This window comes from Euprymna scolopes, chromosome 35 (assembly GCF_053919585.1).
Source record: "Euprymna scolopes isolate OS-2025 chromosome 35, ASM5391958v1, whole genome shotgun sequence".
NCBI lineage: Eukaryota > Metazoa > Mollusca > Cephalopoda > Sepiida > Sepiolidae > Euprymna > Euprymna scolopes.
Genome location: NC_136516.1, coordinates 62,883,301 through 62,902,614, shown reverse-complemented (window position 1 = coordinate 62,902,614; position 19,314 = coordinate 62,883,301). Strand labels below are relative to the sequence as shown.

Sequence of the window (19,314 nt, the reverse complement as noted above, 5' to 3'; positions counted from 1 at the left end):
AAGTTTTAAAAAATTAACCATTTTTTTTGTTTTTTTGCTTTTTTTGCACAGCATACACCTCCAAACACCCGAGCAACGCTGGGCACCCCTGCTAGTTACAACTGAAGTCACATTGCACAAAACAATCACAATCTGCTCAATATACCTCCCTCCTCATGAACTAATAAATGAAAATGAACTAGAAAATTTAATAAAACAACTACCTTCACCATTCATTCTCCTAGGAGACTTTAACTGCCACAGTACGTTATGGGGATGCGAAGTCAAACTCAAAAGGAAACAAAATTGAACAACTAATTAACAAAAATAACTTTTGCCTTCTCAATCAAAAAAATCCCACATACATCCAACAAACGGATCAACTAATGCTATTGATCTTACTATGTGTGATCCATCAAGCTTCTTGGATTATACATGGTGCACTTACGAAGAACCCTGTGGAAGTGATCACTTCCCTATTATAATCAATTACAGTAACTCTATCCAAAACCACATACCCAGGTAGAACACAAACAAAGCCAACTATAATACAATAAACAGAAAATAACTGATAAAAAAGATATTGCTAACACACTAGTTAAAACCTTTGTCGGAAACTCATCAAAACATTACAATAAACAATTCCAAATACTTAAGAAACATGAAGAAAAGTACAAAATAAACTTTAACTTCAAAAACCAAGAGCCTTACAATGAAATCTTCTCACTCTATGAACTAGAAACCGCCATAGAAAAATCCCATAACTCAGCTGTAGGACCAGATGAAGTGCACTACAGCTTCCTTAAAGAAATTCCTCCAGAATCATTAAAACTCCTTCTTAAAATTTATAATAAAATATGGGAAACAAAAGATTTCCCAACTTCATGGAAAAATGCAACAATAATACCAATACCCAAACTGGGAAAAGATACATCAAACCCAGAAAACTACCGACCAATAGCTCTCACAAGCTGCCTATGCAAAACGTTTGAAAGAATGATTAACTACCGTCTTATATAGTATCTAGATGACAACAAAATAATTTCTGAAGTTCAGTGTGGATACCAAAAAAATCGAGGATGTATAGACCACATCACTAACCTCGAAAATTATATTGGAGAAGCTTTTATCAATAAGGAACATGTAACATCTGTGTTTTTTCAATCTTGAGAAAGCATATGAAACTACCTGGAAACACGTAATCATAAAAGATCTCCACAACATTGGACTAAGAGACAGATTACCTGAATTCATAAAAAACTTCCTAACAGACAGATCTTTCCAAGTTCGCATAGACTCAACTTTATCAGACCCACAAAATCAAGGAGTGCCCCAAGGCAGCATATCAATAACTATCTTTAACATAAAAATCAATAACATTATAAAAGAACTCTCTCCTGATATACATAGTTCCTTATATGTAGATGACTGCTCAGTCAGCTACAGATCTAAATACACTCACACTATTGAAAGAAAACTACAACACAACATAAATAAAATTAATAAATGGGCAACTAAAAATGGTTTCAAATTCTTCAAAACTAAAACAAAATGCATCCATTTCTGTAACCAACGCAAACTCCACCCTGACCCAACCTTACAGATTGAAGGTGAAAAAATTCCATTCGTAAACGAACACAAGAACCTGGGAATCATTTTTGACAAAAAACTAAATTTCATTCCACACATCAATTACATCAAAACCAAATGTAATAAAGCATTACAACTCCTACGAGTCATCGCCCATACAGATTGGGGAGCTGACAAGAACACACTACTCAAACTATATAGAGCATTAATTAGATCAAAAATAGATTATGGTAGCTTCATATATCAATCCACCAGAAAGTCATACCTAAAATCCCTCAATACAATATGCCATTCCGGACTAAGACTAGCACTAGGAGCATTTCCAACCTCCCCTGTAGAAAGCCTGTATGCAGAAGCACATGAAACTCCTCCAATGCTCAGAAATCAAAATCTTGGTCTAAAATACTACACAAAACTTACAGCCAACCCCACAAACCCAGCACACAGTAGCATTTTAAATCCAAACCGTAAACACCTTTTCGACCAAAAAGAAAATGCAATCCAAACCTTTGGACTTAGAATAAAATCGATTTCCAAAGAAGCAACTCTACCCATAACTAAAATTCACGAAACTGTCCTACTCAAAACCCCTCCCTGGAAAATCGTATCCCCTAACATCGACCTAAGTTTAAGTAAATATGAAAAGAAACATACTCATCCAATAACTTATGATAATCTCGATAAAATCAAAGAAAAGTATCCAGACCACACACACATCTATACAGATGGGTCTAAACAAAATAATGCAACAGCCAGTGCAGCAATACTCGATAAATCAATCAAAAAACAATCAAACCTCCCAAAAGAAACCTCAATCTTCAGTGCTGAAATACATGCTCTAATCCTAGCTCTCAAACTTTCCTCGAATAACAAAAAAAAACAAATTCATAATCCTTTCAGACTCCCAATCTACTCTAAAAGCGATTAAAACTAAAAAGATGGACAACCCCCTAATCGCAAAATTACTCCAAAAACAGTAAAAAAAATGATTTTCTGCTGGATACCGAGCCATTCCGGTATTAAACGTAATGAATTAGCAGATTCTGCAGCAAAAAACACCTTAAATCTCCCAATCGATGCAAATTTCAAAATTCCATACATAGATCTAAAAAGACGTATCAATGCATATACATCAGAGAAATGGCAAACCTACTGGAATGAACACCCTAACAACAAACTTCACAAAATCATGCCAAAAATAAAAAGACAAGAACAAAATACGAAACTAAACAGAAGAGAAGTCAAACTAACAAGAATAAAAATAAGCCATACTCACTTAACGCACTCATATCTGCTAAAAAAAAGAAAGCCAACCTATCTGTATACCTTGTCAAACACCACTCACAATCAAACACATTAATTAAATGTACTGATTTTGTAACAGTAAGAAATCTATTCTACAAAGAAAACGATACTAAAGAGTTATTTGATAAAAACAATCCCCACACCATACTCTCATATCTTAAAAATTGGCCTTTATAAAAAAATTTAAAAAGAACCCTTTATACACCGTCCTGGATATGACCTAAAACTATATCTGATGGTGAGGCCCCACCTTGCGGGCCTTGGAGCGTGGAGCCACTCTTTAATTACCATTGCTTCCAAGGTCCAGTCTGACCCGGAGTGGTAGTACCTGTTAGGGTCCCAAGTAGAATCCGACTTAAAAAACAAATATACTCCATTAAAAATAGTTCCTCAAAATAACTAAATTCGGCATTAAATAACCTGAAAAAGGTTGATATGCCGTAAAACAAAACCAACCAACCTCCTCCTCCCATAATCCTATTTCTCTTCCCGCTATCTTAGATGATAGTTTTCTGATTACGTTTGAAATTGAAACTTTTTCCATGAAAAGCTTACACATTGTTGATACTTTTTCTACAAATCATTTCCAATCTTTTCTTGTAAACAAATGGAGATTAGTCGAAAGTTATAATCAACAAAATCTCTTCCATATCTTTTCATTTGGTTTTTATTAAGCAGATAAATTGCAGTGTATTGGTTCACATAATACATTTTCTCATGCATAAATATTTTTTTAACATTAAAAACCTGTTTGCTTTAGTCTTTTTTTTTTTTTTAGTTTCTCATTTACAAATTTAAGAGCAGCACATAAGAATGCAAGTAGGTGAAAACTGAGCACGTAATTATCTCCTGAGGTGTAAGAAGAAAGTAATTATTAATTCAGAATTCATATTCTTTCTTATGGCGTAAACTTTGACCATACCTCCTTGAACTATAAAATTATTTTTAGAATGTACTTGTTTTAAGAATGTATATGTGATTCCGATAATAAAAAATATATGCAAGTCACATGATTGCGAGAAACACCCACACAGAATCACAAGAAGTTGTCATGCAATTTTATTAGGGTTTTTTTTTTTACCCTACGTCTTATCAAACAACTACTCCAAGTAAATCATCAGTATGTTTGCTTTTTTGTTTAAGTTCTAAAGTTTGGAATCAATTGTCAATAAACGATACAGCCCTTCATTTTTTTTACTGTTACTATTTCTTTATTCTTTATTTCTTTCATTTTCAAGTTTTAATTTAAATTTAAAGTATAAAAAAATGGTAACACTAAAAAAAAAAAAAATGAATAGTTGCATTGTTTTGATTGTTATGGGGTGAATGGTAATAAAACGAAGGAACACAGGACTTTTCGGAACGAACATGTATTCACATATATTACAGGCAAAAACAGATTGAGCAATACCATTCCTCGACTGTAGGGTGTTTGCACACGACCTCCTTGGCCGCGTGTCAATCTCTAACTCCCGGGCACCTGTACTCGATACTGGAAGTGACTACACCAGAGGAAGTGACATCATGAGATAGTCCATTAATCCTATGGAGGGACGTCTCCAACACCCCTCCCAAGTTTTTTGTTCCTAAAAGCTGTCGGTACCTTTTCCTTTTAGGGTTTACCATCAATGGCTCGGTAACCTTTCTCTTATGGAATGACCGCCGTAGTTCAGGTGTCGGTTGAGGAGGTTCAAGATCAAAAGTTTCGAAGACAGTGTCTATCGGCTCATCTCCTAATGGTGGACTGTCGCTGGTTTCAACTGATCAACATCTTCTTAGTTGGTTCTGGTGACGTTTGTGGGTATATGTTGATCATTGGATGATATATACCATGTCACCGACTCTCTTAGTAATTGTACTCACCTCCCAGAATGATGTGTTGTTTTTATAACTTTTGAAAAACACTCTTTCACCTGGTATGAAACATTTACTGGGTACATAAGTCGCCTTGACTGTTTGGTTAAAAGCTTAGCAAAAACGGATCTCACTTTTCACACAAACATCATTTCTGCAGGTGAGACTGCTGTTGGTGTGTTCAGGTTGGGTGTAATCCTATACACGTGTAGAAATTGTTGAAGTGCTTCATCTGTTGGGGTCTTGTGAGCCTTCTTCAGCAGGTCATTTAGTGGGGCGCGCAAATCAGGCAGTCTTCATGAAGACTTGGTATAAATTAACCGGGCCCAGAAAGCTTTGTAGTGCTTGCATATTCTTTATGGTTTCCGCCCTCTCAGGATCGGGGTGTCTACCATCTTCATCAATAACGTGACCTAAGTAACGTATTTCCTTCAAGAGGTCACACTTTGCTTCTTTTACTTTCAAACTGAAACTTTGAATTCTTTCAAAAACTTCATGTATGTGTTTTCGGTGCTCATCTGTGGATTTACTGGCTATGACAATATCATCCAAGTAGGTGCAAGCGAAATTGAGGCCACCCAGCATGGTGTCCATAACCTGCTGGAAAATTGCAGGTGCGAACTTGACTCCGAAAGCTAACCTTTCAAACTTGTAGAGTCCCCTGTGTGTATTTATACAGAGGAGTTTTGAACATTCCACCTCGATGGGGATCTGCAAATATGCATCGCTCAAATCCACCTTAGAAAATAGTTTACCACCGTTTAATTTTTTTAATATATCCTCTGGTGGGAGGAGTGGATAGTGGTAATCTTTGAGGGCTGCGTTCAGACCCGTGTAGAAATCCGCACATACACGAATCTGGTTTATTTTCTTGGTCACATATACGGTAGGGGCTGCCCAATCACTGCTGCTTACTTTCAATAGTATTCCATCCTCTTCTAGCCGATCCAATTCCTTGTCAATTTTCTCTGTTGCTGCAAATGGGACATTTCGTTTCTTCTTGAAAACGGGCAGAGTGTTTTCTTTTAGTCCGAATGTTGCTATAGCCTTTGTATATTTTCCTAGTCCTGGTGAGAATACTTCTGGAAATTCCTCTTTTAACTCGTCCTTCAGTTGTTGCGCTTCTGTAGACGAGTCTTCTACCCTATGACAGAATTTATTCCTAGGTTGGTCCCACAATTCAAATCACTCCATCCAGTCAGTACCAAAGAGGTTTTCGGATGTCCTATGTACATATACTCTCACTTTTTTAGTAACACCATTTAAGATCACCGGGAGTGATTCCACTTTATCGCCTGTCACAGCTCGAGCTGATTTGTTTATCTTCCACATGGTTGGTTTCCTTAGCCTTTTCCATGTCTTTAGGTTAATGATGGACAGGTCTGATCCAGAATCCAATTATAGATACAGTTTTATTTGCGATGTTAACTGTGACATATTTGCGCTGGTTCTTACCTGAATCCAAGTCGAATCTAGGCTGTCGGACGCTGTTCTTGTCCTTGTTCTTCCTGCACTGGATCGCTTTGTGGCCCTTCCTGCCACATTCGTTGCAGTACTTTGTAAAAACATTGACTCAACCAATGTTTCCTGCCGCAGCAATAGCATGGGTTTGTAGGGGATCCGGGTCTTGTGACTGGTTTGTACTTATTAGATGTAGCCTGAGTTTTCTTACTTCCAGCTTTGCTTTTTTGGGGTGAGTATTTTTCCGGTCTGACAGTTGTTCTTTCTAATGCATGTTGCGCCTGACTCCTCGACGTGTCTCGAGTTGTTCCTTATGCAGACTACCTGTTGACAATCCTCGGCCAACTTCTGTTCACTCTCAAGAACATGTTGTCTAATATCAGCGTTTTTGGATGAGACTAGACCCTGCGCAAAAATTAAACACTTGAAGTCCTCTGCCGATAAGTCAGATAGATGGAAATCATCGCAGTGTTTATTTACCACGGATGCGAAGGTCAGGTAATCGTCGTCGCTTTTTTGCAGGTTCAAGCACTTCATCTTCTATGAAAGAGCGTAGAATTCGGGCTGAACAGTTTGGATAAAAGTTTGACCGCTTCAGAAAATTCCAATTCTCTTGTCTTCCTGGGGAGAATATAATCCACAAATGTTCTGTCGTCCCTAATTTCCTCAAAAGTAGGCAAACTTTCTTAGCGTTGCTCTACTCTTGACTATCCATCGTGAATAGGTCCGCATATCTCCAATAGAAAGCGTCAAACGTCCCATCCACCTCCGGTTGGTAGTTGAACGTTTCTATAGCGTTCCATATTGTACTTTGGGAAAAAGCAAAACTCTTGTGGAGCTGTTTATCCCGTTCCTTTAAATTTTCCTCAGCCTTCTGCTGCTGGTCCATCTGGGCCTTGATTAGCTGTATTAATACTGTTTTAACCTTCTCCATCTTATAATGGCTTTTCCAAACGCACGGAAAAAAAAATTATTTCCATTTTTGATTGGAGGAGAGAGATAAAATGATAATAATGAAAATGTCCTTTCCTTGTGTGTGCACATGAGGAGGGAGCAATGTAAAAACCTTAGAGATAACCCAATATGAAGGTGGACAAAAATTTTTTTTTTTTTTTACTTACAAAACAAAAAAAATATACTGTGATACACTGCAGTTGCAAAAGAATAAAAATAATTGTGGAATTGTCTGGAAGTTAACCAAAATGGGTGTTTTTTTTATATATATGTGTGGGGGGGGGGGTTGACCCCATGCGGAAGAAAAATAATTTTCACTTTAGAACCGACAGTTAAAAATAGAATATTTCCGAAAATTTCACTCAATGAAAAAGTATTTCTTTAAGTTCAAGTAAAGTGAAAAAAGAAACATTTTTCTCCCGTTAAAACATTGCATAAAGTTATCAGCAAAAAACAAAGGCAAAAAAAATTTTCACTTCATTTGAAAACTGTCCAAATTTGCATAAGAATAAACCGTAGACAAGTTACAATTAGAAATTGTTCTCGCGGTGAAATTGAGTCAACATTTTTTTCTTTTTTTTTTTCTTCTTTCAATAGGCAACCAAACTAACTTTTATAGCCTTAACAAAAATTTATTTAGCACAGTTCTTTTCAATTCAATTATAGAGGTTAAGAAAGTTAACTTACAATTGAGTCAATATTTTTGCCATCTGTTCGTTTTCTTTTTTTTTTTTTTTTTTTTTTTTTTTTTTTTTTTTTGTGTGTGTGTGTGTGTTTAGAATTTTGTTTTTAGAACAGCCGAATTCTTCGCTTGTAAATCCGAAGTTCTTTTGAAGTCACATTCATTTCCTGTTTTGTGGAGTTAACCTGTGTGAAAGTCAAATCCGACATCGGCAGTTGTTATGGGGTTGAATGGTAATAAAACAAAGGAACACAGGACTTTTAGGAATGAACATGTATTCACATATATTACAGGCAAAAGCAGGTTGAACAATACCATTCCTCAATTGTGGGGCATTTGCACACAACCTCCTTGGCTGCGTGCCAATCTCTGACTCCCGGGCACTGGTACTCGATACCGGAAGTAGCAATACACATGGCCGTTAAAACGCTTTATTTTAAAAACCAAAGCACTTCAAGTCTTCAAAATACCACCGTTTTGTTCAGAAATGAATATACTTTCAAATGAATTAGTAAATAATAACATACATGATATATTTTTAGAGTTTTAAGCAAATAAAGTGATAAAAATGTGAACATCATAAAACAGCATTTTCGGTAAGATTTTGTAACGACCCCCCCTGATTTCTAAACATTCGTACCGTGTTTCTGTTAAGAATTTTTTAATGAAATTTGGAAATTAGCCAAAAGAGATGTCATTTTTAATAATTTTGAGTGTCCGAAATTCAGTTGACCACTCATATTTTTGTTGTTAAAAAAAAGATTTCAAAATGATGAGTATTGAAAATTTTGAAAAAAAATTTCTTCGGACACTCACTATTAAATAAAACAATCTTTTTACTATGTTTATTCGTTAAAAAAATGATTGGACAGCGTTTTCTCTAGTAGTACGTAGCAATTTAAAAACATAATATCCGAAAAAATCGTTATGTAGTATTAGTGATAGCAGCAGCGATAACATGGCGTAAACAGACGTTTTGTTTTTGTTTATTTTTATTTCAAATCGATTTTTTTTTTTTTTTTTTTTTTTTTTTTGAATTGAAAATCTGGTTATAAAAAAATTTTCTTACATGTTTAGTTAGAGCTATTTTGTCATCAACCATACAAATATTTTAAAAAATTGGGTAGTAGTAAATTTTAAAAACAAGCGAAAATGTGAAATATGATTGTTTTGGTTCATGTGTACGAACAGTAACACACTCCTAATTTTCGTCCCTTAAAAAATGTTTTCAGTGAATTATTATTGAATTGAAACTAATCTATCCGATTATTAAAAAAAAGAATAAAATAAATAAATAATCAATATTTAAATATTTGTAGGAGGTCCTCAGTTAAAAAATAAAAACAGTAGGAAAAGACATGAAATGTAATTAAAAATCAAAATAACATTTAATTCAAAATTTTTAACAATTTGTCAGCTTTAGGAAAAACTTGTTTCTTTTTTTATATTTAAATAGAATTTAAATATGTGATATTTTTCCAAGTATCATGTTTTCTGTTAGAGGGACGTCACTTTTTGAATAACATTTATTTTTATCTGTCAATTCTTGTAAAGTTTCACAATGGGTATCAAACACCCTCTTAAAAAAACAAAAAAAACTCGCTTAATTCTATGTCTAATCCTAGGTATGAGTGGCAAGCCTCCTCCTAAAACCTTTAGCCTTAACAATAACGCTAAGTACAAGTGGCAGAGCTACCCACTAAATAAACTTGAGCTCCTATAAGCGTAAAAAAAGTATAAAAAACGTTTAAAGAAAGTGCACATGATTAATCTCCCATAAAAAAATAAATTGGTCAACTGTCCTAAAACGCTAGGATCGTCTTGAAATGGTGAATTATTTTACATTTATGTGAAACCAACCCCCACTCTAAATTCTAAAATTGTTTTTGTTTTGTTTCTATCAAGTCTTCAGGATGTTCACACATAATTTTCTTTCTTTGGGGTTTCATTAACCCAAAGTCAGAGTGGCAACCTCCCCACCTTCTCATAATTGCACAAAGACCCTCTTAAAATCACGCATAGTTACCTTTTAGAAAACAAACAAAAAAACACCCAGGATTTATCTATCATAGGAAAAAGGGGTGGGTAACTGCCCTAAAATGCTCGAATGATTCAAAATGGAAAATCATTTTACATAAAATTCTAAAATAATTTTAGTTTATCTTTTAAAGTTTTTTAAGTTGTTCACATCCAATTGTCTATAAAGGTAGAATCACATATTTTGGAGAGGTGGTCAGATGGGGGAGGGGTAACAGAAGGTATTAATCTACAATAATACCAAAGAAATATTGCAATATATTCATTTTTAACCAATCCTAGATTTCGATTTCAGTTTTTGGCACATAAAATGCATTACAACTAAACTTTGAGTTCTCTAACTTCTTTTCTTTTAATGGATACATGGCATTTTTAAGCAATTGCAGCATATTTACGTGCATTTACTGCAGATTATTTGGAAACCATTAATTTCTGGAGATTTTCAGTTGCATATTCAGATTCCTTGCACAAAAATACACTTATATGGCAAATTTCATTGCTTAATCTTGTGTTTTAACAAAGATATAGCATTTTTACTGAAAAAATAGTGCAAAAAAATGTGACAAAACGCATATGGTCTTAAAAAGGGAAAAATATCCAAACACGCAGGGCATAAAAATAGTCATAACTTCCTTGATTTTAATTGGGTTTTAAAGATTTAAAAAAATTCTTTCTTAGATTATCAAGCTCTTTCTATGTATATCAATATTGAAATATTTTAAGCCACTAAAATTTTTTCATGTGTATTGCTACCGGAAGTGACGCCACCAGAGGAAGTGACGTCATGAGATAGTCCATTAATCCCATGGAGGGGCGTCTCCAACAATTAATCAGATAATCGTTCTCATCATGTTATCTGCAAAACGTTTTGATGAGAACAATTGTCCAAGTAATAAAAAAATTCAGGACTCTAGATGAATAGTTGGTAACAATAAGAAAAAAATCGTTAGGTGATAATTTTTTACTTTTTGAATGTTATCTAAATTTCTACAACTAATTTAGTGTATTTTGGCACTGCTGCCATCCGTTTCTCTCCATCAGGTTAGGTTAGTTTTTTTTTTTCCTGTTTTAAATATAAGAAAACAGTATTGGTTAATAATAGTATATTTGACAAAAGACATTTAAAAAGAAAGAAAGAAAACTACTAGATAAATGCAGTTAAAATATTCAGAGTTAAAATCAAAGCTGGAATGAGGAAAAAAATAAAACAAAAAGTTTGCAATACACAAATGTTAGCGATTTTAGGATAGATTTCAAAAGTTATGATAGAAAAATTTCTTAGCTTTTGGTCCGGGGAGCTTGACCTGGCTAGCCTGAGTTCATAGCATACAAGGAGAGGCTAGCCAACTAACTGACTTTATGCTGGTACTTAAAGGGTATCTGGGGGGGGGGGATCATGGTGGGTTCTGTATTTTTATTTATTTCTTTTAATTCAATAATGCTTTCCACCACATAAAAATGGAATTTTTATCAATTTGGGAATTTGTATTAATTTAGATTTGAAGAACTTGTTTAAAAAGACTGGTTAAGAGTAATACTGTTTGGGTTACGTATTAAGTTTAGACTAGTTTTAAAATAATGCATACTGCAGAAAAAATAAAATCTTGTTAGCATCAGACAAGGCCAAACTATTTGCCAATAACTTTGCAGCTAATTCTACTCTATGCGACGAAGGCCATCAGCTCCCCGTATTTCCTCCTATAACAGACAACACGCTATGCAACATACAAATATCTGTGCGTGAAGTTGCCAAGCTAATCAAGAACCTGGATTCCAGTAAAACTGGCCCTGATTGCATTTCAATTATAGTGCTGAAAAAGCTCCAACCAGAACTTGCCCCCATACTGTTTAAGTGTTGCCTTAAGGAGAAGTGCTTTCCAACACCCTGGAAAACCTCATTAGTATGCTCTGTATTTAAGAATTCAGGTGATAAGTCATCTCCCTCTCAGTACAGACCAATAAGTCTCCTGTGTGTCATGAGTAAGTTGCTGGAATCCATATTAAAAAGAGAAGTAGTCAACCACCTCAGCAGAAATAACCTTCTTAGTGACATGTAATATGGTTTCCGTTCTGTTAGATCTACAGCAGATGTGCTAATGGTTATATCTCATAGGATTAGTGAATCTCTTGACAAAGGCTTCCTTTCTTGGGCAATTGCTCTTGACATATTGAAGGCCTTCAATAAGGTATGGTATAAGGGCTTACTTCACAAGATTTCCAGCTACAGTATAACTGGAAATGTTTTCTCATTTCTCTCTGATAGGCTCATAAGAGTAATGGTTGATGGGCAGAAATCAGACCCACAGTATTAATGCTGGAGTCCCTCAGGGATCCATCCTGGGCCCAACTCTCTTCCTGATCTACATCAATGATCTCCCAAAACACATACTTAAATCATGCTGATAACATGACCATCTATGGCAACACATCAAAAGCTGTAAATGACAAAGTTCTCTCTGATTCTCTCTTCTCTGATCTTGAGCATGTGGTACAGTGGGGGAAGAGGTGGCTGGTTACTAATGCATCTAAAACCAAGCTCCTATCTTTACATCAACGCTCTGACCCCCATCTGGCATCAATTGAAATGGATGGCTCTCGTCTTGGGAAGGCTCCATGTTTTGACAAGCTTCTGGGTTTGACTTTTACTCCTAATCTGAAATGGAACATGTACATCAGGTCTGTTGCCAAGGTTGCTGAGAGAATGGTGGGATACTTCTACTGCTCCAGAAGATATCTCACTACTGATGCAATTCTCTATCTGTATATAAGCCTAGTACATCCAAGGATGGAGTACTGCTGCCACATCTGGGCAGGAGCTGCTAAAAACAGCCTGTCCTGCCTTGACAGAGTACAAAATATGTGGCTTAGTGGTGGATGCCCTTTTCTCTTCCCTGCAGTCTTTCTCCCACAGAAGAGACGTTGCGAACCTGTCTTTATTTTATCGTTATTTTCATCGCAAGTGCTCATCTGAGCTCCAATCTCTGGTCCCCCCTTGCCAATCTTTCACAAAAAACACCTATCTGGCTGAAACCACTATCAATAATTTTCCCCAATCTTTATCTGTACGTAAATCCAAGTGTAGATTCCATGAGCAGATCTTCTTTTTAGAAGTGCACGACTGTGGAGCTCTCTTCCATTTGCCTGTTTCCCACCTGACTACAACTTGGATATCTTCAATATTCCTGACGAACCACCCCCTTAATTTATCAAATCTCCAATACTAACGATTACTATGATACTATCCCATTGATTACTGTACATGCAATAACCCTTATCCCTGAGTAGCTTCCGGGCCTTGATAAGTGGTGACCCCCATGTAAAAAAAAAAAAAAAAAAGAATGTATTTGGAGAGAAAAAAAATCAGATTCTTGTGACAAAATTTATTACATTTTTGTTGCATTATTAGCTGATTTTTCTCAAAAAATATCCTAAATATGTTTTTAAGTGTAATTTTTTGTTTACAATATATATTATAGAAACAACCTTATAGAAACATTGATTACTGTAAACTGATTGGTAGGCATTAATAAAGGTAAATACATGTAAATTAGATGTTTCAACATTGTTTAAACTTCATGGTTCAAACTTCAGTTCGTTTGAACTCTTGGGATGCTCAGCGACAAGGAAGTCTCTTTTCAGATTCTAACAGTTGTCAGCCATCAAGATTGTATCTCAGCGACCCTGATACTTGGTCTCTATCTCTTGCAGGTTCTGATGGAATTTCTCCTTGTTGCTCATTGATCCCAGATTCTCAGGAAACGGTTCCTATGTGAAAATAAATAGTGCATCTTGACGCTCACATCGAAAGTAGTCAGCATGTTGTCGACAACTTCTGCATAGTTTTTGGCCTTATTATTGTTGCCAAGAAAGTTCTTCACTACCAGAACAAATGCCTTCCATGCTTTCAGTTCCACTTCGTTCATTGAGTTTTTGAACTCTGGATCTTTGAGCTGTCGGATCTGAGGACCCTCGAAGATGCCAGGATGTAAGTGCACTGGGAGACCACCCGAAGACGTAGAAGTTTATTTCGGGGGAGGTTTAGGAATAAACCCCTCTAACCTCCCCATGTTAAGAACAGCTTTTGGAATAAACACCCTTTGCAGGTTGGACAACTAGGGCACATTTTCGGGTGGTCCCTCAGTGCACTTTCACCAATGCCAGCTTTCAACTTCTCCATAGTCAATCCTAGAAAAGTCTGGCACAAGTAAGTGAAGCAGTCACCATCCTTGTTTAGAGTCTTGGTGAACTGCTTGATTAAGCTAAGCTTGATGTGCAGTGGTTGGAAGAGTATTCTGTGTCTGTCCACTAGAGCGTCATTGATGACGTTCCTTTCTTTACAAAGCACTAATTCTTCTCACATAGTACAGGGACAGTCCTTCTTTGTGTATGCTGAGCACCATTTTCTTTTTTTTGAAAAATTTTGAAGTTTTATGATTTCAAACTGATCCCTTTTCTACATAATCAGCCAGAACAATCAGATCTGGATATTTTTTGTCATTAAAATAATCATCTCCAATCAGAACATGGCATTTTAACTGCACCAACTTCTAAATGCTCCACACATGAATACATGTGAACAAAACAAAAAAACAACACGTGGCCATAACTTGTAATCTTGAACTGATTAAGCAAAACCGATGTGATTTTTGGATCCAGCACATAAGATTCATGCTAAATCAGCTAAAACGGTACATATAACAAAATGGTTGATCAGTATAATTTGTAGCAATATTGAAAAAAAATTAAAAGTTGATAGCAATAATTTATTTCCAAACTGAAATCTCGGGTTTTTATTGCAAAATCAATGATATAATTTTCCAATTTGTTTCTTTAAACTTTCTGCATAATGTCTGATAAATACAGTTATTATTTAAAAAAAAGAAAATTACCTCCTGGTTCTAAACTTTAAAAATGAACTACTGTGTTTTAAAAATTCATGTAACTGTTTTCTCGTTTATTTTTAGGCTGGTACAGTGAACCGAGGAAGTGACATTATTGGTGGTGGTTTAGTTGTTAACGATTGGATTTCCTTTTGTGGGCTGGACACAACTAGTACAGAGATTTCTGTCATAGAAAGTGTATTCAAACTTGGTGAAGGAGCTCAGCCTTCAAATATTACCAGCACCATGAGAGACTCGTTGATTGACAGGTTTGTTTTTGCTTTTTCTTTTCCATTCTTCAGAATCCCAATTTTTCCTTTGTTGCTGCCACTCATTTTATGTTTTCTATTTCAAGATGTTTTTTCAGTGTGTTTATTTTCTACTTCTTCACAACCCCTTCACCATAATTAAAAAACAAAGTCTTATTTGAAAAATTTCAAGTTTTAATTTAATATTTGGCTTTATATATAACATTTGTGGTTTCAGTTGTATTGTTTTTCTCTGTATTTAACTACAATGGCACATAAAAAAAACTTTTCTGTGGCGTGGAACTTAACTTTTCCCAAAATTCTGTAATTTATTACAAAAATAAATTTAAATAACTTTTTTTTTTTTTTTTTTTTTTTAGGGAGGGGGGGGGGTCTTTACCTTAAGAAGTAGATAAACTTCAAACTAGTGATGGCTTTTCTTTTCTTGTTGCTATAGTCTAATGCATTGCCATTAAAAATGGTTGAAATTAGGGGTGTACTGATTAATTTTTTTCTTTCCTATTAAATTTAAATCATTTCATCACTGCCAAGTAACTTATAAGATAGCTTTGACACATTAACATAGTAACTGCTAACTTAACTTTTAATTGTCTGGCCACTATTATGGTTTTAACTTTATTAACTAAAATTACAAAATATAAAGTACAATTTCTAATTCTTAAATGAATATAATTAAACAATTAGATAAGAAAAAAAAGAAATTACAAAACACTATTTTCCTCGTTTTTTTTCTTGCTGCCTGCCTTCTCTGCTCTCATAGTCTCCTCATTATTTAAAGTTGAATATTTTTAAGTTGTCATATAGGAACATTAGCTTCTCTATTCTCAGGACCCAACCTTTTCCTCACAGGTTCATACACATTACCACCTGTACTTAAAAAAAACTCTCAGTCTCTACAGACGAAGGTGGTGCGCTTAAATATTTTGAAGTCAGTTTACTCGGTAGTGGTAAGGTCTCCTGTGTCTTCTTCCACCATGAAATGGATCATCACCTCTTTGCAAGTAGTTGTAAAGCTACGTAATGGTCAAGTTCTTTTGTGTACTTAATAAGAGATTTACTCTTTTTGAGTTTAGACTGTGATTTTGTTGTAGTTGCAATCTCCAGGTCAACTCGGCTTCTACCTGCTCTAAGTTTTGATTTGTTACTGTAGGCTTATTCAAAGCTCCTTCAAACAGGTTTGAAAAAGATAGTTTTACTTTTACTTTGTTCTTCTTGACCCTCAACAAAGCTTGAAGAAGTGTATCCTACTACTACAGTTTTGGACCTTTAATATTCCTGATATTCATAAATGACCTCCCTGATAAAATTGTTTCGGAGATGGGTATATTTGCTAATAACACCACTCTAGGCACGAGGGGAAAACAGATGAATACATATGGAAATGGCAGAAACACTAGAAACTGTAGTGGAATGGGGATAAAAATGGATGGTCACATTCAATGCTGCCAAGACTAAGCTTGTCTTCTTCAATAATTACAAGAAACCTTCTCTACCACCAATAGCAATGGCCAAGAACACATTACCCGAAAGTACTTCCTTTAAACTCTGTTTACAGGGAATATGAACTGGAATAGATACATTGAGAACATTGTCAAGGCTCTGCAAGGAAGGTGGGCTCTCTCTACCATGCTAGAAAACTACTTACGCCTGAAAGTATCTTGTACCTCTACCACCATTCGCCCATGTATGGAGTACTGTTGTCACATTTGGGCTGGTGCATCTACTACTTGTGTCTCACTTCTGGTTAGGTTTCAAAAGAGTCGCCAACCTGATAGGTCCTGAACTGTCATCTAGGCTTCGGCCTCTGTCCCACTGACAAAATGTTGTATTCCTTTGCTTCTACAAGTACTTTAATGGTGAATGCTCTGACAAACTACAAGCACTGGTACTCCCTCGACGTGAACATCCCCGACAAACTCCACCCTTTCACAGTAGAGATCCCTAGATGTAAGAAGGCCTTCTACTCCAATAGTTTCTTATGCAGAACTGCTAGATTTTGGAACTCCCTTCCAGGATTCTGCTTTCCCAACTGTACTGACATGCAGAAATTCAAGTGTAATATGAACAGACATCTTGCTACTCATCTCTCTTCATAATACCCCTGCAACTTATGTCCTCGATAGTAGCCCCCTACTTCAAAGTGGCACTGTGCCTTGTTTCGAATGAAAATTGAATTTAAAAAAAAAAAACTTTAAAAAATGCCCATCAGTGCAATTTTGCTATTATAAATGATAAAATGTTCACTTTTCACACCTTAAAAATGAAGACCAAAATTGAATTAGAAATAATTGTACTTTTACTTCCTTTTGTTTTCTTATACTAGGAGTGATGAAAGCATCTTTTGTGGCATTTTTACTATTTTTTTGTCAGTTGGTTTCAAAGTTGCCATCTTATAATTTCGTGCTTCTTGACCCTCAAGAGAGTAGTGTATTCTGCCAATTCTGCTTTATTATCATGAGTGGAAAGTAGATGTAGAATTCAATGTTTTCTATCTCAATTTTGAAAAATTAATATTTGCATTGTGAGTCTAGGAAAGTAGACATACATAAGTTTTTATCATTTAGATAGAACTAGTGTGGGTGCCTGGCGTTGCCTGGGTGTTTGGAGATGTATGTTGAGCCAATAAAAAAAAAGTGGTGGTAGGCAACCAGGTTTAAACCCGTGGCGCAAAGGTGGAAAAGAAAATGAAAGAAAACCTGACGTCTTACCGCTACGTCATGACGCGACAGGAAGTGAAAAGCGTTCAAATTTGACGTCAATCAAAAAGTTAACTTGCAGAAATGGATAGTTAAATGAATGAGTTTACACAGGCGCAGAAATGAACATCTAGCTTAAGTTAAGAATCACACACTTAACTCTGGCTGTAGGCCAGTTTCTGCAGTATCTGTTTCTCCACGATGTTGGGGAAAACCAGCTCTCCCCCTAAAAGGGGGAGCTCTGGCAGCGTCCAAATGAATAGCAGTTGTCTGATATGAAGGGTTTCTCCCACATTGATCAAAGCTAATTGCCTTTTTGGACGTCCCAGCTGGAAGACCAGGAGGCGGTGTGTTTTCGCTTTGAAAAAGACACACCGGAAACCAGGGATTTTTTTAAAACTCTATAAAAATAAAGATAGACAATGTCCGTTTTTGAATCTGAAATATAATCTCTGGAGTATAAGGAAAGTTCTCCAAAATAATAAAATAATTGTCGAAGGCCAGCGAAAAAAAGTCTTTCTTGGACATACAAACGTGTGTGCCCATTTTGCCTTTTATATTATAGACTTACGTGGATGGCCGGTGTTGTCCAGGTGATTGGAGATGTGTGTGTGTGTGGAGGAAAAACAAAGTGTTAGGCAGATTCGAAACCGTGATGCAAAGGAAGAAAAGCTGAGGTCTTAACCGCTGTGCTACAGCGACAAAGGTCAAGTGAAAAATGTCTAAATTTAGTGATTAAAAAGTCAAGAGAATGAGTTCGCACAGGTGCGTAAATTTAACGAGGTCAAACATCACACCATAGGGGACGAAATGATGCACTTAACTTTGGCTGCAAGCCAGTTAAGCTTTACGCTCCACAAGATGGGGAAAACCAGCTCCCGATAAGTCGATCAAAATAAATGTAGATACAACCTCTTTTTGTAAATTGGAGATATTAGTCTGTAAAAAGTTGTAAGATATTAGTCTGTAAAAAGTTGTAAGATATAGTAACCCTGCCGAGAATCCCTCCGAAAAAAGCCTTTGCCGGACATACAAAAACATTACATACACAGACATTTTTGCTTTTATATAATAGACTAGCAGGGGTCCCAGGCATTGCCCGGCTGTTTTGGAGGTGTAAAAAAAAAAAGAAAGTTTGGGTGGGAAGCTAGGCTCAAACCTGGAGCCTTGACGCGAAGGTGGAAAAGAAAAGGGGGAGGGGAAACTAGCATCTCACCCACGACGGGAGAGGAATGAAAAGCATTTTAATTTAACGATTAAAAACTTAATTGACAGGTGCGTGAATTTAATGAGGTCAAACATCATGCAACATAAGGAAACTTAACTTTGGCTGCAAGCCAGTGTTTGCATTTCCCCCAAGATGTTGGAGAAAACCTCCCCATAAATAAGGGAGTACCAAAATGAATAACAATTGTCTGATATGATGGCTTTTGGCCGCATTGATCAAGCCTCATTGCTTTCTGGATGTCCCGAGCAAAAGTGCCAGGGAGACTCATTTTGCTATGGATTCAGTTTCGCTTATATACGGAAAAGCCAAATAAACACGTGGAGACTAAGGAATATTGCGAAAATAGCATGTAAAAGTCGCTCAAATTAAAGATACACTC

General features: G+C 35.9%; 1 protein-coding gene across 1 annotated transcript in view; it reads left to right on the top strand.

Annotated features, from left to right (window-relative positions):
• The window catches only part of LOC145259885 (eukaryotic translation initiation factor 6-like), a gene marked incomplete at its 5' end in the record, with an annotated part of 43,101 nt that overhangs the window by 10,508 nt on the left and 13,279 nt on the right, over positions 1–19,314 (top strand). The window contains 1 exon segment of the mRNA XM_080117766.1: positions 14,827–15,011. Coding sequence (XP_079973892.1) covers positions 14,827–15,011 — 185 coding nt within the window.